This window comes from Pollicipes pollicipes, unplaced genomic scaffold, assembly GCF_011947565.3.
Source record: "Pollicipes pollicipes isolate AB1234 unplaced genomic scaffold, Ppol_2.1 Scaffold_3216;HRSCAF=3773_pilon_pilon_pilon, whole genome shotgun sequence".
Classification (NCBI taxonomy): Eukaryota; Metazoa; Arthropoda; class Thecostraca; order Pollicipedomorpha; family Pollicipedidae; genus Pollicipes; species Pollicipes pollicipes.
In genome coordinates this window covers 137,680-160,591 of record NW_023596251.1, presented here as the reverse complement: position 1 = coordinate 160,591, position 22,912 = coordinate 137,680, and the positions used below count along the sequence as shown (strand labels likewise).

General features: G+C 53.4%; 1 protein-coding gene and 3 non-coding genes across 4 annotated transcripts; all 4 read left to right on the top strand.

Moving 5' to 3' along the window:
• The first annotated feature begins 315 nt into the window (after nt 1-315).
• Nucleotides 316-22,181, top strand: LOC119090934 (transcription factor SOX-10-like). Its single transcript, XM_037213663.1, has 5 exons — nt 316-439; nt 19,181-19,351; nt 20,063-20,193; nt 21,230-21,433; nt 22,084-22,181. Exons 1-5 carry the CDS (start codon nt 333-335, stop codon nt 22,179-22,181), a joined length of 711 nt encoding a protein of 236 aa, XP_037069558.1. The 5' UTR covers nt 316-332.
• Nucleotides 1,393-1,467, top strand: TRNAT-AGU (transfer RNA threonine (anticodon AGU)). Its single transcript has one exon. It is a non-coding gene; the product is annotated as a tRNA-Thr (tRNA).
• TRNAT-AGU (transfer RNA threonine (anticodon AGU)) lies at nt 3,213-3,286 on the top strand. Its single transcript has one exon. It is a non-coding gene; the product is annotated as a tRNA-Thr (tRNA).
• Nucleotides 9,389-9,462, top strand: TRNAT-AGU (transfer RNA threonine (anticodon AGU)). Its single transcript has one exon. It is a non-coding gene; the product is annotated as a tRNA-Thr (tRNA).
• Nucleotides 22,182-22,912: the final 731 nt, after the last annotated feature.

Genomic DNA, 22,912 nt, shown 5'->3' with positions numbered 1-22,912 from the left:
TGCCTGTGTCTGTGAAGTGGCGGTGCCCGTGAGCTGCCTGTGTCTGTGAAGTGGCGGTGTCCGTGACCTGCCTGTGTTTGTGAAGTGGCGGTGTCCGTGATCTGCCTGTGTTTGTGAAGTGGCGGTGTCCGTGATCTGCCTGTGTCTGTGAAGTGGCGGTGTCCGTGATCTGCCTGCGTCTGTGAAGTGGCGGTGTCCGTGATCTGCCTGTGTTTGTGAAGAGGCGGTACTCGTGACCTGCCTGTTTGTGAAGTGGTGATGCGTGCCGCGTCTCAGCGTCCGCCCCTTCCGCAGAGCGTCGGGGCGGGGGCCGGTCGCACGTGAAGCGTCCCATGAACGCCTTCATGGTATGGGCGCAGGCGGCCAGGAAGAAGCTGGCAGACCAGTACCCGCAGCTGCACAACGCTGAACTCAGCAAGACGCTCGGCAAACTGTGGAGGTGGGTCGCCTGTGGGGCCGGAGGCAGCAGCCGGGAGGAACTTTTATGTTAGATTTTTTTTATTTTTGCATGGAAAGGCGTTGTTAGCAAGCTTTGAGATGTCAAACGATACCCTTCTTCCTGGAGCAATAACATCCAAACGCGTTTTATGAACTCTCAGTTCTTTGATTGTTCGCTCCATTCTCAGGCTCTAAGCTCTCAGAAAGCCATGTCACATCTCATGGATGGGCCCAAGAGGTTTCTTACTGTTGGATCCTGCGCATTTGTGTCTGAGTAAACCCATCAAAGCCCTCGACTCGCGCTGCGTGCGTGTTTCACGGCCGTAGAAACACTGGGACCCACATGGTATCATGGAAGGCTCAACAAATAGGGAACTAAGACACTGACTGTCGACCACAAGATTGGGGGGGGGGGGGGGGGGGGCACCGCAATAGGTCTAAAAATGATAATAATAAATAAAAATAATAATAATGGGTCTAATAACACGGGCCGAGTATTCTAACATTCCGCTTAGGACGTGGCACGCGAAGAAGGCTGCTTATAACTGCCAGCATGATATCCTGTAACGCTGGCCGTGTGCGAGACTGGCGAACCGATCTCAGTCAAAGGCCCGCCCAGCTCGGGCCGCGTGTATTGTGTGGAAGGGGACGGACCTTGCGCGAGACTGTGAGCCGATCTCAGTCAAAGGCTCGCCCAGCTCGGGCCACATGTGATGTATGGAAGGGACTGACCTATGGCTCACCGTTCCTCGCACATGTTCGGCACGAAGCACATGGTCGCTTAAAGAAAGAATCGTCTGTAAAATCAGCCCGGTCCACCTGAAAAGCACGGGTCCGCCGCTGCCCGTACCAGGGCGGAAGTGCTCAGCCCTGATGCAGGGTGCAACGCTGCATAGACTCGTAGGTAATATATCAAATCTGGAGGAAGTTTTAGCCTTCGAAGAGCATGGTATCGGCGCCATGGCTTAGTTGGTTTAAAGCGCCTGTCTAGTAAACAGGAGATCCCGAGTTCGAATCTCGGTGGTGCCTCTTTAGCACATCGAATCTGAAGCCCCCATCTTGTCTGGTTTCACGAAAAATCGCACCAAGAAGCGCTTTGTTCCAAACAGAAACGTTTCTGTCAGCATGCTCCGTATCTTATGATACTTGCAATAAAGCTTGCATGCCCAGAAGTCAACTGACAACAGCACCCAGCTCCGATCCTGTGCACACAGTGCCTGAATGGACCCTTCTCGTCCGTGAACAAAGGAGACGAATGACTGTCTTAGTGCAGTGCCTGATACGGGCGATGGTGCGTCACTGAAGTACGGGAGGCGCAAAATGCCGCTGATAGCCGTCCGATGCATCACCCACTTGTGTGAGCTGGCATGGGACTGCTGCATGAGGTCATCGTCGACTTGTATATGAGGTATGAGGTTTGCTTACAGCCATGCAGCGAGCAAAAGCCGATGGCTAGGTGACGATACAACAAAAATTGCATAAACTTTGAACACCATTTGACGATCAGTAAATGTCCCACCTCCGCCAAGTGCTTCCAGCTTTCCCCACGTCACGGTGGGCGTTTGTCGGCATGTTTGTGCACCTTCAATGCACTTCCGCGGTGCGTGATGCTCACAGGCCTCGGGTGAGACCCTACTCTGTCGCTATCGGTGCAAAAATGTCATTGCAGAGGCCTTCGAGACCACAGAGAATGCCGCGATCGATTATCAATGAAACCTCTTGTCGATCACTCGAGAGATAGGACAGCACTTAGCCCAATCCCGTGGTATATTGACGCTGTCGGCCGGATGCTCGGGCGCTCACGTACAACAACTCCTCGCATACATCCCAATCCCCATTCCTCCAATGCCTTCTTGCAATCCCTCCCCTGCAATCCCTCCCACGCAACATCAGGTGGCGGAAGTGGCAGCGTTACACGTCTGTGGCTCCGTTCTGCAGTCCCCCTGCCGGCGTCCTCATACAAAGTGTCGTGATGTGGACAAGAGCGGTCCATTTTCGAGAGATAGGCGTTCCAGGTTATCCGCTCGTGTTCAGGGACAGCACATCTTGGGAATGTGAAGAGGCGTGGAGGGGGCCGTCTCTCACGAGCTAATTCAGATGTCGGAACCCCGGCTCAGTGAGGGCAGATTAGCTGCTTCACAGCGCCGAGGCTCTTCAGCGGAGAGGTGCTCCGGGGAGGTCATCCAGGCGGCACCAGTGCCCCGCTGTGCTGATGCTGACCGGCAGGATTGCCGCGGTGTCGGCGCACGGCTGCGTGGGAGGTTCACAGGACATGGCTTCAAGTCTCACGGGGGGTAACATTGTCCAGGCCTGCGACTGCTTCGAAGGCTGGTGCTGGAACCATGATGCAGACGTATTCGCACAAAAAGCCGAGATGGGTGATGTGAGCAGATCTCTTAATGCGTAAAACTTCGTCACTCATCCTTCAGCAATCTCGGGTCAAAATGACTATCGCTGGTACCGAACCGGAGACCGAAGAACTCACGTTTGTGATGTTTGTTGCCTGTTATTGTGTTCTTTGAGTTGAAGGTGATCGCTAAGCCCTACGCGAAGGCCATGAATCACTGGCTTCTAGGCGGATAAAATGAAAAAATGACAAAGAAAGCTGAGCAGAGGAGAACAGGGACTAAGTACCTGCTTTAGAGACTTTTTTAGAGACTTGCCTGCAACAGGACAAAAGTGATCGACCTTGGTGCAGGGCACAAAGTCATGTAGTCTCGTAAGTTATATGTCAAACATGCATTGATCTCAAAGGCTTTTTTAATAGAATCGTTGGCGCCATGGCTTAGTTGGTTAAAGCGCCTGTCTAGTAAACAGGAGATCCCGAGTTCGAATCTCGGTGGTGCCTCTTTAAACCCTCATAGCATCTGGTTTCAAGAGCAGGCAAACTGGCATATGGTGCGGGCGCTTTTCTAAATAATTATTTTCTTGCCCACCATACACTTGCGGAACTCTAGCTGCGGACTGGAATAGCCGGCAGTTTAGAACGCCCAGCCGCACGGATGTCGTTTTTTATTCGGTTAGGGCAGGATCAAAACTCCGATGCGCGCCTGCCCCGCCGGCAGCTGGCTGAAGAGGTACGATCCAGCGCTGGGCGCGCCTGCCTCGCTGGCAGCTGGCTGAAGAGGTACAATCCAGCGCTGGGCGCGCCTGCCCCACCGACAGCTGGCTGAAGAGGTACAATCCAGCGCTGGGCGCGCCTGCCCCGCCGGCAGCTGGTTAGAAAGGCTCGACCCAGCACTGGGCGGCCTTGTCGCAGCAGTCCACGGTGACAATAATGTTGCTGCTTCGTCCCGCTGGACTGAAAACATCGGAGAGGAGCTTTATCAGGCGAGCTGAAGCTGCGTTTACCGCCATTGCCCTTGCCCGACACTGGATGGCCATGGGTGGTGCGTTAAAGGAACTGGCTCTCGCAAAGGGTTTTCTTTTTCAATTTTGTGTTCGTCGAGACAAGCAGACAGCTTGGACGAGAGACAATTTCAACCCAACGCAACTTCGAACGCCTTTTCTATCTTTATTGGGGCCTTATGTTTGACAGTTACGTTGTGAAATAAACTCACGTCACGAGCAATCACCACTTTTTGGTTTTTGGCTTCCACAGGTCCCGCACTGAGCCCAAATTTTGCAGAACTATTACAGCGTCAACATGTATTTGAAGGCCCTCAGGGCCTTCAGGGCCCTGAAGTCCAGGCTGACTCGCCACGTGAGTTCAGAGTTCTAACGCTGACAGTTATCGACCATTATAGGGAATGTTTCATATTTGAAAATATGGAAGCATGAATCAGATATGATGAAACAAGCTTGCTATTGGCATTCTTTTTAAGCGGAAAGGACTTCTCTAGACAGCGCAATTCTACACTTAATAACTATGCTCCTCAATGTACGATGGTTTGATTACGTCATCGTACCTTGTACATCATTGATCGAGAGCCAATAGACGGCTGTTATACCTGGAAATCGCGCTCACAAACGCCAGATGTGAACGCCTCGACGATAAAATTTATTAGCCTTGATCGCCGCGTGGCTTATGGAATGGCAGGATTTGAATGACGCTATTATGACGTCATGAATGTCAAAGTGGCTTTGAACTACTATCCTGAGTATACCTTTCCCCCATTTTGCGGGCGTGTAGCTCAGAAACTAGACGGGTTTGGGTCTTAAGCGGGGCATACTTGTGAGCAGCACCGAAAGATCTTTAACATGGCTATTTTAGTTCAAAACCTCATACAATTGTGGAACAATCTCTTCATATGCCGAGAAGTACTACTTAAATGGAGTTAGCAAGAACACATTGGTTATCTTGTCAATAATCTATGTGTTCACGCTGTGGCTACAAGATATAAGCACATTAACGTATTTCTGTTTGTAGTTACACACTTCGTAGTTTAACACTGACACTACCTAGCAAGCTGCTCTTGGAAAAACCCGTGTAAAGTGTGAAAATTATAGGACAAACCCAGCAAAAGTTCACTGGCAAGCTCACCAATGAAGTGTCAAAATATGGCACACCAGGTGGAACAATTTTCTGAAAGGAATATGCGAAGACCAGATGGCAATAACCACCCACACCTCAGGGTCCAACCGTGGGTAATTGTCATGTAAACAACTGTTGCCACAACTGCGCCACCGATCGGAAGACTCGAGCGTTTAGATAAGACGATAGTATTAGTCTTATTCTTTGGAAAAACCAGGACAATGGAGATATAGTTTGGTTGATATTTCGGCAACATACCTTTATCGAAACAAAAGCAGAAGCTTTGCTTTTGTTTCGATAAAGGCATGTGCCAAAATATTAACCAAACTGCATCTCCATTCTCCTGGTTTTTCCAAGGAGCCATTCTCCTGGTGTTTCAGTAGTATTAGCCTCTCATTATACGGAGGAATACGTCTAATACTACCGTCTTATCTATGCGAATAATGTTCCTCGCTAATGCACTGAAAACTTACATAGATTTGAGCGTTTGATTGTCATTTGTCGAGAAAATGTCGGAAGGTTTTGGCATGGCCCATAGACGGGGTCACTCGAGACTTGAGAAGGGGCGCGCCTCCGGACCATTACGCGGCGGTCCGGCTCCCTCCCCCCCTCCTCCCTCCCCTCCATAGGGCGCTCGTCCCGGACACGGTCTGGTCCCAATCAGGGGCTGGGCACGACACAGCGGCGGCAACGGCGGCCTCTTCGCCAGAGGCGCGCACAGTCTGTGGAAGGGGGGGGGGGGCTGGAGCAGAACACTTGCCACTAGGACATTTTTGACGGTTGAAGGATGGGAGGACATATGTGTAATTTCCGCCAAGTGCTCGTGACCACACACGCACGCACATACAAGCGGTGGGCCTTAACCTCTTCCGAGCCTTCGTCTGCGTTACCTACTGCCGCTAGCACCGCCCCTGTGGCGCCGTGAAGTATCTATGGCCGTGGGTTTTACGGCTGCCACCTCTCGACGATAGAGCGGCGGGAAGGGCTCTGGCTCTGGCTCTGGCTCTGGCTCTGGCGGCTTCTTTAGAGCCGGGCTGGGCTTGCCCCAGTCTCGTATCGTTTGTTGATCCAGCGTTCGCAGGGACAAACTCTGGCGGATGGATCTTGCTTGGCCTTGTTCCTCACATCTTGCATGGAGGGGAAATCCAAATAATCTCCGTCACCCCGCGTCCGCTCGCCACTTGGGTCGCCGGCCAGATGGTCCCATTACAGGCGGGCTCGTAAGCGCTGGGCTAGGTCACGTGCACGTCGGCGGGCTGCGCTCGTGCGGGACAGGCCGCCGATAGCTGGGGCCGGCGGCAGGCAGCGCTGCGGAGGTCGTGTGACAGACGCCAGGTGCCGCGCTGTGCCCCAGCACCTGCAGCCAGCGCTAGAGCAGCAGCGGTCGCGCTCGCGCCGTGCGTGCGCCGCCTTTGTCGGAATTGTGTCATCATCAGAGCGCTCTGCATCCTCGCGTTCCGAACGGACAGCGCTGGGTTGGTCATGACGGCGGCCGTTCCGGCGTCCAAAGAAACGAATGAGACGCTTCTCTCAGAAGCGGCGCTCTCCTCGCTCTCCTCGCTCTCCTCGCTCTCCTCGCTCTCCTCGCTCTCTTCGCTCTTCTCGCTCTTCTCGCTCTCCTCGCTCTCCTCGCTCTCTTCACTCTTCTCGCTCTTCTCGCTCTCTTCGCTCTTCTCGCTCACCTCGCTCTTCTCGCTCTCCTCGCTCTCCTCGCTATCCTCGCTCGCGCGGCCGGCACATCCACGATTGGTCAGCGTCTCGGGCAGACTCGCTCCTCTGTTCTGGATGGCTGCCATTCATCACGCCATGGTACTGTGAGCACTGTCAGCTCGCCAAGCTAGCAGCAGGAGAGGAGGACGAGGCGCTAACAGTAGCTGTAGGGATGAGGACGGGTTTTCAATATGATGGCAGATGAATTTCTTTGCAACGGAATGAGCTGCAAGCAGTTCACATCGGGCTCATTCAATTCATCATTTGGTCAATTATGTTGTGAATTATCAGCGTGAAAACAAGAATGCTGCCTGAAACTTGTTGAGTGTGACTTCACGTGATGAAGACGTTCAAATTTGAAAGCGTTCGAAAAGCAAGCAAAGGTGGCATTAGCTTATCCACATGGCGGCGCTCGATTCATAATAATTTCAACTGTGACTCGAAGGCACTTCCCAGCAAAAGTATTTGTGCTTCTGGGCTTTGAATGCTATACCAACCATATCTCAGAACAATACTCAATGTCCGCGGGAGATGGCGATCTCTCTCGTCGTCGCGCGCGTGCCTGACTGGGCATGGATCCTGCGTCATGCGGCGAGGCGCAACATGAGTCAGCATGCGGAGGGGTATGCCGGCATCGTGTCAGCGTATTGTGACGCACGCGAGAAGGCGTGCCGTCGTCTCGGCTGTCAGATGGACATGGGCGGCATGCCGCGCGCTGCGGGAATGGGGGAGGCGTGGGAGCCGCCAGATGGTCAGCTCCCCCCGCATGGTGAATCCCTCGGTGGGAGGGAAAACCAAAACCAGTCGGTGAGAAGGGACGAACCAAGCCAGCTGGAGGAGCGAACAGTTGTGAACGGACGGAGGTATATGGGACATCAGACGTCGCGCGTCGTGTGGCGGACAGCGGCAGACGTGTGGCACCTCACGCTAATGTCGCTTCGGCTCTGGACGCTGTTTGTCAGCTGATTGTTTGTCAGCTGTTGACACGCACATCTGCCACCTCTGTCGAGAGGACGTCCTGCGATGGCGGCCGCCGCGACAGCGAACGGCGAGCCCGGGCCGCAAAGAGCGCGGCGGAGGCTTTGAGGGTCCGCAGTCACGCTTGAGATGAAGTTACATTTTCCAGATCTGCTCGGAGCTTGTGGCTCTTCATGCGCGGCCAGACTGTGGGAATGAGCAAACAAATGTTGATGTCACTTCCACTTGAGATGTAGAACGAAACTGCGCGCAAAAAAGCAAAATTGGGCTCGCGCTGAGCAGCTGCTGAACAGTCGGCGGTCTCCCAAACAGTTCAAGGCAGCTGGTGAACAGACGGCGGTCTCACAAGCAGCCCAGAGCAGCTGCTGACCAGCCGGCGGTCTCGCAGGCAGCCCAGAGCAGCTGCTGACCAGCCGGCGGTCTCGCGGGCAGCTCAGAGCAGCCGCCGACCAGTCAGTGGTCTCGCAGGCAGCTCAGAGCAGCTGCTGACCAGCCGGCGGTCTCGCAGGCAGCTCAGAGCCGCTGCTGACCAGTCGGCGGTCTCCCAAGCAGCTCAGAGCAGCTGCTGACCAGTCGGCGGTCTCGCAGGCAGCTCAGAGCAGCTGCTGACCAGCCGGCGGTCTCACAGACAGCTCAGAGCTGAGCCGACTCAGACAGTCTGGCTGCGCTAAGGCTGGTGGTCAGGCGTAGCTGGACGTGCCTTCTGTTTTGGGGGTCTGAGGTGCTGCAGGATGCACAAGGTGTGCCGGCGTCACATAAATTGACGTTGGTTTTGTCCGGAAGCCAAACATTCGCGCGATTTATATGACATCACAAAAAACATGCGAAGGGTCCCTGGTGTGGTGAGTGTTGTATCCCACCCGCCCGACTGATGTGGTTCATTTCTCCTGCCCGAGCTTGATAGTACATTCCGCTTCCAAGTTCCATACAACCGAGTCACCTATATGGTCGATATGACCCATATCGCGTAGCGCACACACCTCCACAGCCCCCGAGGTCATCGCTGGCCGCTGACACGCCACCTGCAGTTAGCTGCCGCGCCGCGCCCGCTCCCGCGCCGCCCGCCGACCGCGCCATCTGGCAGCCCCGCCCGCTGCGATCTGGCAGCGCTCCGACGCGCGATTCATCAGCGACCGCGCCGCCGACGTCTCAATCGCGCGCGTCAGCTGGCCGCGCTGCGCCATCCATAGTCGCGTGGATGGCGCGGTTCGCGCCATTTTTCAGCGCCGCTTGCGCCCTTTTTCCGTCGGCGCCCCGGCGCGCGGGATGAAAGGCGGGGGCGCCGCCCGCAGCGAGGCGCGGCACGGGCGGACCGCGGGCAGGTGGGGGGGGGGGAGGGGACAGGGGGCAGGGAGTGGCGGCAATGGATCGGCGTGACTGGCACTTCGGCTGCGGGAGTGGCCCGGGCGGGAGAACCAGATCAGGCGCCTGACCTCTCGACTCTTCGACTCCTACCGGGTGAAAGGCCTGGGAGAGGGTCAGCGCCGACAGCGCTGAGTCAGACCGTCGCCACACGTGCGGCGATTCCCAGTCCGCGTCGGTGCGAGCGCTGTCTCACCTCGGCTCGATTTACAGCGCTCGACAGCGATTGAGTCCAGGCCGAAAAGATGGTCGTTTTTCTGCCGGGTAGACTGTGCCGCAATGCCATGTGTCCTGCGGCGCAGCATGCCCACCGATTCCCTACCTTGCCTGGGAGATCCAGCCAGGTGAGACCTCGGAACCGGTCCACTGGGTTACGTCAGCACTGGCCTCCTCGTTATCTTGGGTAACGACTGGTCCCGCACGTCAGGCGCCATGGCTTAGTTGGTTAAAGCGCCTGTCTAGTAAACAGGAGATCCCGAGTTCGAATCTCGGTGGTGCCTCTTTGATGTTCTTCCTGAGCGCCATCAACGGGCCACCAGCCGTTCGTTCGGGTTGTTGTTGGTGAGAGGGGATCATCATAACGGAGAGGCTTCGTCCCGTGCTCGAGGCACCTCCCCACCAATTTTCAGGTGACCAAGAGTGTCCGTCCCCATTCCACCGTGAGAAAACGAATCGTACGCTAATCCTATCAAGCAATGCGAAAGTAAGCATCCAAGTTGCGGTATCCCTGCTTAAAGCTGTGAGACAGGACTCCATAGTCGTCACCAGTGCACGATTGACTAATACACTTATGTAAAGTTACCCTGACGTGCGTCATTTTTCGTGGCAGCGTTTAAATCGCATTCAAACGGACGCACACCGGGTGAGGCAACTGACCAAATAAACATCCCGCCGGAAACATTTCCATTCGGTTACGAGGCTAACCTTCAAAATCTCACGTTTTTATGCCATGTAAAATGTCATGATTACTCAAAGTATTAAAGTATTGTCCTCGGAGCTTTGGCTTGTTACAAGCATATAGCTCTGGTGACCTGCGATGGGTTTGTTCGCCTTGCTATGTCAGACCATGGCGCCGATCTATTGCAGGCCTCTTGGCCTTAGGTGACGTATCACCTATTCAATGACTTCAACCTCAATACAACAGCCTAACTTTTGCCGGGACTCAGAACATTTGCATGTTAGGCGCCATGATGTCTGACAGATCCATCGAGTAATTAAACCTCCGAGCCAGATAGTCCAGATACTAGCTGGTATGGGCTATTTAGTCTCCCGACATCGTTAGCCAAGTGCTACCAGAGGACCGCCTGCATAGACACCTGAGCGGTGTTATGGCGCCTGCTGACAAGCTACCCTTGACAAGCCAAGCCACTGCAATGGCTTGGTTTTTTGCAGACAGTGCATTGTTTGCTTTAAAAAACACGGCGTCGCTTCTGCAACTAACGCAGTACCAGTTACGGTTATCTCGGCGCTTGAGTCTTGCATTTCTACGCAATGCAGATCAAGAGGTTTCACGCCCCCAATACGGCCTCCCTCGACGGTGGGGGCCGTATCGGCCTGGTGAGCTCCTGGCGTCACCACGGCGGCTGATCTGCGCATGCGCCACCCCTCGACATGCAAGCATTGCTCCTTGTCGCAGTCCGTGCATCATACCTCCAGTTCTCTCTGCCTTTCGACCTTTCAGTCATGCAAGTCGGTTGTTATCAAACGCGAGAAATCCTCTGACCCCCGATGCAGTTTACTAACAGGTCTGAAGCGACGCCGACTGAAACTAGTACGAGCTTGACGGCACACCAGTCCGATGCAGTTTACTAACAGGTCTGAAGCGACGCCGACTGAAACTAGTACGAGCTTGACGGCGCACCAGTCCGATTGCCGATATCTTGCACCCGCGTCTCGGAAATTCCCGGGTGCTCCACTGTCACCATGGCAACAGCCGGCGTCGCCGTGGGAGCTCCGACGTCGCCTCGGCGTCGGGCGCGTTGTCGGCGGAGCCTGCTATCAGCCGGCCGGGCCTCCGCGACCTGGCTCCTTCCTGGTGGCCCCAGGAGCCGCCGCAGAACAGGGCCTCCGCGACCTGGCTCCTTCCTGGTGGGCCCCAGGATCCGCCGCAGAGCAGGGCTTCCGCGACCTGGCTCCTTCCAGGTGGCCACAAGAACCGCCGCAGAGCAGGGCCTCCGGAGCGCGTGCTGACGGTAGAGGCCGCTGGCCGTGGCATCAGGGGCCCGATCGATCTGGGTCGAGGATCGGGTGTTCAGGGGCGGAAGGTGCTCCGGACTTCAAAGCTGCAAACTTTGACATCAGCCACATGACGAAAAACCAAGAAAGCCGTGTTTGCCCTCGTACGCTCACCGCTCAACTTTTCACAGAGTTCGCCGCCACTGGCCGATGGTGCGCGGCCACGTGAGGCGAGCAGAGAAGGCAAGGCCAAGGGCACGAACTAGGAGCGTAGTTTCGTAAAATGCGTTAGGGGAGGATTGCACAGTGACAATGACTCAGCTAATCCCAAAATGCGCCAACCGACGTGGTTCATTTTCTTCTCAAAGTTGGGGCGGCTGGAACCCAAGTTGGGCGGGTATGGCTCATGCTCCCCCCCCCCCCCCCCCAACTAAATAGGAAATTACGCCCCCGTACCACAGTTGTCCAGCGCCTCTGACCGCTCGCTAATCCAGACACCATTCTCAAGCCGTGGTTGGTCAGCTGCTCTGTCGTCGTCACAGCATTAAACCCCGGTTGTTATGACAAAGAATACTGATTCCACACCGCGCTGGTAGATTGGCGAGGTTCTTAGGGAATTTGCACGGCGTCAAAGTCCATCATCCTGAGAAGGATTAAAACAGTTTTAAGCGTTTATACACGAGCAGTCACAAACATCATGTCGAAAAGCCAAGCACCATTGTCTCTGCCTGTTTCTTCACGACGACGGGTTGTTTTTATGCCGTGGACCTGGCTGTTTTGGGCGACCCGTGAGGCACGCTGGTGTCGTTGGCGTTGCTACTTACCTTGAGCATAATGTTCCACATGCTTACAGTCAACGAACCTGACGCATCACAGAGGCCAATATCGAGTAATTGCGCACGGAACGTAAGGCAGATACGAACCGTCCGGCTCTTGTCGGGGATTGTGGCAAGTACCTTAACACGGTCTTTATCAAACGATGTCGATCAATCTTCGTAGGGGATGGCGCGGGAAGATTTAGCCATACGTCTTGCAGAGGCAGTTCCATGCTCAGGAGGTCGAAGGTGTTGTGGCCTTGGAATAATTAAAAGCAAACCCCTGACAGCCATCACACAGCTAACTGTTTTCGGGTATTGTCATCGTGAAAGACGATCGTGTCAGTATAGGCGAATTAAGGTTGACTTTGAAGGACGGAAGGTGTAGTCGTCATCGGAATGAAGTAGATAGCGTGCTCCATTGTGGGCGATGACTGGGTGTAAATACAGCCAAGCTGAGCGATGACTGGGTGTAAATACAGCCAAGCTGAGCGATGACTGGGTGTAAGTATAGCCAAGCTGAGCTATGACTGGATATAAGTATAGCCAAGCTGAGCGATGACTGGATGTAAGTATAGTCAAGCTGAGTGACGACTGGATGTAAGTATAGCCAAGCTGATTGTCATAGCTGGTTTCAGAGTTTCAAGAGCTGCGTATGCTTTCAAGACCTACTAATGCACAATACGTTGCCGTCAGAGGCGTGTCTAACATGAGTAAAATACAGCCCCTGCCGAATTCGCAAACGCAGTAATGAATGCCGTTCACTTTATAGCATAAGCGTCTCCTAGCCATATAGATGTGCATAGCTCACCGCTGAAAAGTATCGTCTTCATAAAATATTTGATATTTTAGGTTGTCAGTTACGATCCTATTCCTGTGATCGCTTTGCTTCCGGAACTATCGGCCTTCCTGCCCGAGCACTAGTCTGTCACCTTCGACAAGCAACAGCAGACTCTCCTTAGTCTCAAAAATTCCCTTGCCGGGGGTGCTGTCGCAGCGGACACCCTTGCCTAGGATGCTGTAGCAGCAGATTTCCTCGCCTGGGGCGCTGTCGCAGCACATACTCTCGCCTGGGGTGCTGTCGCGGCAGGTACTCTCGCCTGGGGCGCTGTCGCAGCACATACTCTCGCCTGGGGTGCTGTCGCAGCACATACTCTCGCCTGGGGTGCTGTCGCGGCAGGTACTCTCGCCTGGGGTGCTGTCGCGGCAGGTACTCTCGCCTGGGGTGCTGTCGCGGCAGGTACTCTCGCCTGGGGTGCTGTCGCGGCAGGTACTCTCGCCTGGGGCGCTGTCGCGGCAGGTACTCTCGCCTGGGGCGCTGTCGCAGCACATACTCTCGCCTGGGGCGCTGTCGCAGCACATACTCTCGCCTGGGGTGCTGTCGCGGCAGGTACTCTCGCCTGGGGTGCTGTCGCGGCAGGTACTCTCGCCTGGGGTGCTGTCGCGGCAGGTACTCTCGCCTGGGGTGCTGTCGCGGCAGGTACTCTCGCCTGGGGTGCTGTCGCGGCAGGTACTCTCGCCTGGGGTGCTGTCGCGGCAGGTACTCTCGCCTGGGGTGCTGTCGCGGCCGATGTATCAGTCCTGGCTCACCACTCTGTGACTCTGTGCGTGGTGCGGTTTTGTGCAGGCTGTTGCCGCGTGTTTTCAGAGGCCACAACACGAGGGATGCACAGATTCCTTTGCACCCCAGCAACAGTGGCATAGGTAAACGAAAGGCAAGCATGAAACCATTGTAATGAAAAGGTTTTCTGGTCAGAAAAGAAGCACATTCAGCCTCAGTGCATCCGTTCAGTTGCCATCCGCAGATGCTCCACACAGGTGCTTGTGATGTAATGGGAACAGAAGCCACCTCTGAGCAACACGGCGCCACCGCATGCTCTGTAGCGCCGCGCCATAGCTCTCTCCGCCCGCGTAGCCCTGCTGACGCCCTCCAGACAGGGTCAGCAGGGGCAGGGGTCCTTCCCGGGCCGTCCCTCCCCGGGCGCCGGCGATAGGGGCCGCTCCCGCTCACCCCAGTCTGGCCCTCTAGACAGGGTCAGCAGGGGCTGAGGTCCTTCCCGGGCCGTCCCGGCGCCGACGACAGGGGCTGCTCCCGCATACCCCAGTCCGGCCCTCCAGACAGGGTCAGCAGGGGCTGAGGTCCCTCCCGGGCTGTCCCTCCCCGGGCGCCGGCGACAGGGGCTTCTCCCGCTCACCCCAGTCCGGCCCGCTCTCTAGCCCAGATTAGGCGCTGCGACGCCCCCAGCTGGCGTCGGAGGGTTGCGACATCGGGGGTGGAGCCACGTTAGAGGTCCCGGCGGCGGCGGGCGGACTCGCGGGCAGCACGAGCCGGCGGCGGCGCTTTATGAGGCGGAGGTGTGACACATGGAGCGGACGTGGACGGGGACAAGAGGTGCTCAAAGCGATGCACATGTCAGCTGGATTCGGCAGTTGTGTCAAGCAGCTGTGGGGTCATGAACAAGTTTGCTTTGTCCTCTTTTTGTCTACGGTGCGATCGAACTGTCTTGGATGGTCAAAGATAGTGGTCAGGTAATGGTCAGGTAATGGACAAAGGTAATGGTTAGGTAATAGTCAAAGGTAATGGTTTGATGGTCAAAGGTAATGGCAAATGCTCCTGACGTGTCTCCTTTGCCGCCCGTGATGAGCAAAAAAAATGTCAGGTGTGCCCCCCCCCCCCCCCCATCTTATGCATGCATTGCCTACCCTCCCTCTTCGCCCGGCTTCTTACCCGTTTGTTCAACTCTCAGTCACTTACCCATCGGAAATATTGCACCCTCTGTCCGTGTGCACACCGGTTAGGGGCATTTGGGTGCAGGCTTAGAATGGGCTGGTGCTCAATGAATTAAACCCTAAATCCACCAAAAACAATTGCATCCACTTACTATAAATCGGCATGCTCTTGCAATATGCGGAAGAATCATTCAGAAAAGGCACCTCTTTGTGGGTTTTTGATGCACTGTCTGACCGAATTTGTGATGCCCACCTCAGTACGTTTTTAAAAGTATGTTATAAACTTAGATCGTGATGAATCTCTGTTTGTTACAACGCATGCATTTAATAGTTTCGAATCGTCTATATCGTAATACTATCCTTGTTATCATCTAGATCATAATAACTTATGCAGCCGTCTTAATTTGTTTAATTTGCCTCTAACTCAATTTTCACCATTAGAAACATAGCCTGGCTTCGCGCCGGCAACTTATGCAATAACCCGACTAACCAAACTTGGCCAGAGGTCTTGGCTAGCACCAAGATTCCGCCAACATCTCGGTCAGACATCAACATTTTAGGCCCAATTATTTGGCACCGCCACGCTTACCCACACTGGCGCACGCCAATGTTGGCGGCGCCAATTTGAGTGAGTAGGGTATAATTCATATTTTGTTAACGTGAATTGAGAGCTTATTTAGCTTAGGACGTGAAAGGATAAGCGTGCATAGGCCAGAGCGACGACGCATCCGCCTGTATGGTACGGTCCCGTTATAGTGCTAAAGGGGAAGTTCCACGTTTGAAGATGTTGAAACGAGCATTAGATATGATGGAATAAGCCCACTTAAACTATTAGTATACTTCAAGTGGAAAAACTGTTCTAGACAGCACGATTTCTCTGTTAAGTGAAAATGCTGCTCAATACGTCATTGTTTGATCATGTCATCGTACCTTGCAACAACATTGGTTGAGAACCAGTTAACGGCCGTTATGTCCGGAAATCGTGCTTACGAACACCAGATATGAATGACTTGACAATTATATTTGTCTCGGGTTTGATTACCGCATGCGTAATCGAATGACAGGATTTAAATGACGTTATTAAGGCGTTATAGATGTCCGGATGACCTTGAAATAGTCTCCCCGGATAGTCTGCACATCTTTGCGGGCGTGTAGTTCAGAACCCAGTCCTTAACAATACCAGTTTGGTTCGGTTATCCGCTAATGTACCCGGCCCACGAAGACTTGATAATCTAAAGCATAAACCTAAAGAAAAGAGGAAACTGACCCTCAAATCGCGTTACGAACGCTCGGGCCGAATCCAGGATTTTGACCAAAGTGGAGGCTGGTTACCTTCCCGGGGTCCAGCAATGTGAAATCTTTGTCTAAATTCGTTGCATTTTCGGAAGTCATTGACAAGACCATAGGCGATAAAAAAATGCTTCACTATTTTTATCCATGTGCAGTACGTCGAATATGTCGTGCCCACAATGTATTTTTCGAAAGGTGAGCAATTTCGTAAGGCCCCGAGATGTTTTCGACCCGGCTGGACCCTCTAAGGTGTCGCGAAAGAACCACGACGTGTTTTCGCGGCGTGCAAAAATGTGTGCTATTTTTCAAATCGGCTGGGGGTGCCCAGTCGTAAGGTTGACTAAACTAACCTCAAAGCCTGATCACTCGCAGATTTCGGCTTCGATGTTTAGGATAACAAACAATGAAGAAACACGTTAATGTGGGCAGCCACCTTTTACTTAAACGTTGCCATACATTTCAGTGCATTTCTTGCCACCATCCGGATGTTAATGTACGAAAACCTACCAATACTGTGCAGGTGGGTATGTACAGGATATTATACGGTATAAAACCAACATGTAACAAATAGTCATATCTTCACGTAGGTACCAAATGTACCAGCATTTCAGAGCAATCGTCCGCATTTCATTGGCTCAGTATTCCCCCTCCCCCCCCCCCTAAAGCACATAAAGTGGCACACTTACGCAGACCCGGTGGCTGAGCCGCTCGGCACCACGTGACGCTGGGACGTTCCGCCGTTTGACCCACCGAGACCCAATGTCCCACGGCTGCGGCGGGCGGGCTCCACCGAGCGGAGCCACGGCAAACAGTCGTAATCGACAAGACAAACGGTGCGGCCCGATAGCCGCTGTTGCATGACGATACCGCACACCTGAAGAAGCAGATAGGGCTGGCCTGTTTGCAGGGCGTGTGGGCACAGGCGGCGGAAATCATGCATGTAAGCCCGGCTGGCATCAATGCTTGCCGACAGTTAAGCAGACCACAGCCGGATAATGGGGCTTGTTCTGAACACGACAGCTAAGCAGGACAAAGCCGGATAATGGGGCTTGTTCCGACCACGACAGCTAAGCAGACCACAGCCGGATAGTGGCACTTGCTCTGACCACGATAGCTAAGCAGACCATATCCGGATAATGGTACTTGTTCCGACCACGACAGTTAAACAGGCCACAGCCGGATAATGACACTTGTTCTGAACACGACAGCTAAACAGGCCACAGCCGGATAATGGCACTTGTTCTGAACACGACAGCTAAACAGGCCACAGCCGGACAACGGCGCTTGTTCCGACCACGATAGCTAAGCAGGATACAGCCGGATAATGATGCTTGCTCTGAACACGACAGCTAGGCAGGCCACAGCCGGATAACGGCGCTTGTTCCGACCACGATAGCTAAGCAGGATACAGCCGGATAATGACGCAAGTTCGGGCCAGACTCACAGGGAGCCAGACACAGAATAGGCATTTCCGCTCCAATCGTTTTCTTGTTAGAACTGGGAAGATAATGGAAGATATATGTCCATATAGGAAGATAATGTAAAAATGACTCGGGAAATGAGCGTTATTAATAGATGTTGATATTCCTGCAAATCTTGCATTTGATATATATGTCATGAAAGTCCGATTTAAATAAACCTGTCCGCCTGTTTGCCCTGTATGTCCTGTCCTCTTGTGATCCTGGACGGAATGTAAGTGGTCCTGAACGGAACACGCGCGGCATGAGGAGAACATCACTACAATGTGCAGTATATTGCTTGCGACGGTCGGAATGTCATAAAGATATACATTGACATGCAAACTGGATAGATGTGTGACCAATGTTCTTGAGGGCATAGTCAGTTTTGTTTGTCACTTCAAACATATTGATCCAAAGTGACGTCATTTGCCTTTTCAACGTCACATCCAGGGATTTTCTGTAATGCTTAATGCAAAGTTCCCAAGCGGGCTGTGTGTGATTTTCAGACAGAACTGAAGGAACAGGATAACAGCAATGCCTAAGTCCGCCGTCTCACCGCTGGAGAGGCCCGAGCTTCTCTGTAGTACCGCTTTCGGACCGTCGATATTGCAACTCTAGATCTCTCGTGGACTGGGCAGACAGTTCAGCCGACTAAGCTCTGTCGTACCAACACACTGCGGAGAAAGAAACTCGCACTTTCAGTGCCCTTTCAGTGTCCTCTCGATGCATTATCTACCATCGGCTGTCGTTTAACCACAGCTCTTTCAGTTTAAAGCAACTTGCCCATCGAAAATTGCTGCAAAAGGATTTTGCTCGCTACTTTTTTCCAAAATGTGACTTTAACCAGGCGTTTTGAGCCTGAACAGATGTAAAACAGGACAGACAATCATCTTTGTAATCAGCTAGTAACCACCATGCGGTACACTTACGAGTATCAGTGCTGTTCAGGATGCCACTTATGCGGCTGTCATTACCTGAAAGTACCATTATCTCAGCATACGGCCGATACTAATGCCAGATATTGCAGAAGTACTGCAGCGTTAAGAGCGACCTCATGGTCAAAATATGTCGCAAATGGATCAGGCGAAGGTGTCGTAACTTTCCACTTCTTTAGTTCGATGTTCCAGCATTTACATTCTCTAAAAACTCTTTTTGTCTCTTTTGAAACTAGATTAGATGTCGATTTATCGAGGTTGAAAATATACATTTAATGATTTACTTGCGCTCAGTTGAGTTTTGACTGGGTAGTCCGTTTCGAGCTTTCTCTGCACTGTTCTGTCGGCGAGCACGGTGGCGACTGTTGACCGACGCTGCGTGTCGGCGAGCACGGTGGCGACTGTTGACCGACGCTGCGAACACGGTGGCGACTGTTGATCGACGCTGCGTGACACCGAGACGAGCGGTGCGCAATATTGTGAGCTCTCGGGGTGATCCCTGACAAATCACATAGACTCTAGGATGACATCTAACCTCTTTCACAGTATCCTGATATGACTTCTGATGTTCCCCACAGACACCTTCGTTGTCTCTGACCCCCCCCCCCCCCCCCCCCACAAGCCTCTGCGTGAATCCTGATCTGCTCCACGAACTCCGAGGAGCCCATGACGGGACCTCTCCCGGGGACCTCTTATGACTCCTGACCTCTCTGGCAGACTCCTGAAATAACCCCTGACCTCTCTGGCAGACTCCTGAAGTGACCCCTGACCTCTCAGGCAGACTCCCGAGGTGACCCCTGACCTCTCTGGCAGGCTCCTGAGTGACGCCGACAAGCGGCCGTTCATCGAGGAGGCCGAGAAGCTTCGGCGTCAGCACAAGAAGGACCACCCCGACTACAAGTACCAGCCACGCCGTAGGAAGGCACTGAAGGGTCCCACCGGCGCCGCCAGCCAGCAGGGCAACACAGTCGTCTTCAACAGCAGGTCAGTCGGCGGCACTGCACCGCTGACGGCTGGACAGTGCATCGGTGCAGGAAATGGGAGGTTTGGGGTTCGACTCCCGATCGCGCCAGCCTGTTAAGGTGTGCGTCTGATTATTTGGCGCCCCTCCCCTCTCATGTACAAGAACTTGCTTGCAAGCACATAACTTACAAGTGCAAAATATTGCTGATGGTTGTGTAATGAGTCTTGGTGGTCAGGTGTAAGTGGTTGGGGCCTTGCTGATGTGTGCCATTTGGAGAGACCTATGAGAATACGGCAACTTCTTTTTTTTTTTTGGGGGGGGGGGGTACTGATAACGACATGTTGCAACTCCCCATGTTTGTGCCCTTGCAACTGATGATAGGCAATACAAAACTGCAGGTGCTACCTCATCGAAAGTATTGGGAAATGGTACTGCTATTGGAGCTTTAGTGTATAGTACTTGCGATATATCCAGTTGGAAATGGTGATCGCCGCCATGTGTATCGGTCATGCATGCGTTACATTATTACGGCTCAGCACCACAACTGTAAGGCATATTTGCGTGAAGTAATTTGGCTGTTTCTAATTTTTTCCTTTTGAAATCGCTCCTTTTACTGGTAAGCAAAGGTTTCAAACATGTAAGTAAGACTCTAAGCCTCCAAATGACAGGGTACGAATATTTGTGCACGCTCGTCGCTCCGTCGTGTTGTAGTGAGCTGTGTTGTGTTCCAGTCGCCAGCTCGGCGATGGTGCGGAAGCCGCTCGGCTGCTGTCATCGCAAGGTCAGGGGCAAGGTCACGGTCCCCCCACCCCGCCAACTACGCCACAGGGGGAGCTGATGAGGGACAACAAGCAGGCCATGGGTAGGTCAATGTTCAGCCTCCTCACGGGCTGTCACCAGCAGCAGCCGGTGCCTGCTTGCCCTATAGGTATCGTCATTTGCATCGTGGAATCTATTATTATTGCGATCCATCGCTGAATTATGTTCCCAAAACATGCCGGTTAGCTCCGACAAAGAAAATGAGTGTTTCGCTCACGAATCAAGTACTTGTTTGTGGGATGGCTTTCATCTGATTTTGCACTGAAGACGCGGAAATGAATAGGAGCAGAGCTATATACTTCAGTTTAGAAGACGCCCTCTGTTCAGAGTGCGCATAAAGTGATGAAAGGTACCGAATGCATTTGGCTTTTAGGCTTCACCGGCTTGAAAGCAAATGAAAAAGCTTCAGTGCTTTTACTCAAAGTGATAGAGGCGGATACATGGTCCAGGTCTTAATCACTTTATGTGGGCAGTGAGCATATGGCTAGTTTTGAGCTGTATCGGTTCGCTTTTGGTTGGCTTGTTACCTCCATAGCCTGCCTGTCGCTTACGTCAAACGCCGCACCAAGCGCCAGATTAATGGCAGCCAAGCGTCCGGCAGATGGCGTGGATGCGGCAGCCACCTTCAGAACCGTCCATCAATAACGGCAGCTCACTTGCGGGACTTCCATCAATAACGCATGCACGTTTGGCTATTTTGAGCCCCATTCCCCTGTTTATGCACTGGTTATTTTGAAGACAATCCCATTCCCACGGCGTTAAGAGTAATGTCCGGAAAAAAAGTTTAGAGGTGTTCCCTTGACCCCTGATTGAACTTGGATGCGACACAAACACGGGCGTGCTTGCTATGACTGAAAGCCAAATGGTACCTTCTAGCAGCACGATTTTAAAATAAAAAAGTTTTTTTTAAAGATTTCATGATTTGCAACCATATGCGAAGGCAGCGCTACTCTATCTCCCCCCCCCCCCCCCCCCCCATCTGCCACTACTTCCACTCAGGTTATGTCCCCTCGGAGCCCCCTGCCCCTTCCACGCGTGTCGCCAGCGCGTTTGACGCTGGTGGTGGTCTGTGTCGCCAGGTTTCTTGCAGGGCAGCGGCGGGCTGGGATGTTACCCGCAGCGGGCTGCCGGTCTGACCCGAAGTCAGTGCACGGCCGCCTCGGCGCCGGCCGCCTGCGCCGCCCTCGGTCGCTCCGTCATGGGTCAGCCCTCGCCGGAGGACACGGCCAAGGTCTCTTGGGCCAGGGACGAGGCATTCCGCGCGCACGCGGCCGCCGCCGGCGGTAAGTGGAGGCTCGCGGGCGCCGTTTGAACATAGGCTGAGACAATGGCAGCTTACTTAAAATAGCTCGCCGCTACACATTATGTGATTAATTTTTCTTGCAACTCATACAGAACGCCATTGACACAGTGTTCATGTAGCATGGGACGTAAACGTTCCGAAATGTTTGCATTACGAGGCAACATGCGCAGAGTTGCAGCCGGCTGTTCTGTACGCTGATAATTTTATAACTACGGGCATTGTCATGCAAGAAACATGCAGTTGTCGTGCTTTAAGTGTTGCTACCCCATTCATGACTCTGAACCACATAAATGTATGAAAATAATATTGACTGTGCCTGCATAAAAAGATAGCCTATTCCAATGTGAGGCACAGCTTACACCGCCCACTGCTTGCGGCGCCGGGCACTATAAGATCTGAAGCCAGTATGTGACAGCCGCGATACCTCGGCAGCCGGCAGCAGCGGCGGCAGCAGCAGCAGCGGCAGCAGCAGCGTCGCGGGCCAGCTGGCGCAGCTGCCGCAGCCGATGGCCTGCGATGGCTTCTATAACCAGGCGGCGTTCAAGCCGGAGGAGGAGCGCCTCTACAGAAGTCACGAGGAGCGAGTGTACCGTGGCCAGCCGTTCGGTGGTCAGCTGATTGCGCCGTCAGCTGGCTACACGGCCGAGAACATGGCGTACTACCAGAATTTATATCAGTACCCCAGCCAGAGGCCGTACGACGCCAACGACCCGTGGACATTTATGTAGTGACGGCATGCGAGTTTCTACGCAACCGAGAACACATTTTCGGTGTTCTGTCGGTGAACTGTGAAGTGGCACAACAAAGAACAGTTGTATTTTGTGCTTCGCTGGTGCTTGCTATGGCGCCTTTGCGCAAGCAACAAGCAGACAATGACAGCGCGGTGCGTTTTCGGAGTGATCATGTGTTTTATGGACTCGCTGGCGGGTGCGCGTGTTGAAGGCCGTAAAACACGTCACAAGGAGAGGTTGCGCGCAGTGGAGAAGTTTGGTGTGGACGGCCCAGATGGAAGTGATACGTTGGTGCCTTGAAGACGTGTGCTAACGCTGAGCGCCACGGCTTTGATGCCTCCATTTGTGCGCGAGCAAATGGTTTTTAAGGATTAAATTCGACTCCACATAAAGTTGCGACGGACTCCTGTTGGTGTTTGTTAACTAGAACCGATTCGAGCTGGCCAGAGTATTTAGGCATATTTTCGCCGCATTTGACCGTTAAGTTTGCCATCCAAGCATCGTGTATAATATTTATAAAAATATGCTTCCCTCCTTGGAGTTTCAGTCTGCACGCGGTCAAGGCTAACAAAATGAAGCGATAAAATAACCCCGTGGGATCGTTTTTTATCAGTGTATTCTTAGTTCAGCCGTTTTATCATTCCGACGATTCGTTCGCGGGCAACGTTTCTCGGATAAATTGCTTTTAGCAAGCGTAATATTTAATGTTTTGCCTCCTCGTTTCAAGT

Bases quoted from the DNA above. Each gene is read 5' to 3' on its own strand.
- LOC119090934 (XM_037213663.1), top strand. From the start codon at position 333: ATGAACGCCTTCATGGTATGGGCGCAGGCGGCCAGGAAGAAGCTGGCA. The intron at 19,352-20,062 runs GTCAGTCGGCGG...GTTGTGTTCCAG, and splicing joins ACAGTCGTCTTCAACAGCAG to TCGCCAGCTCGGCGATGGTG. The intron at 21,434-22,083 runs GTAAGTGGAGGC...TTGCGCCGTCAG, and splicing joins GCACGCGGCCGCCGCCGGCG to CTGGCTACACGGCCGAGAAC.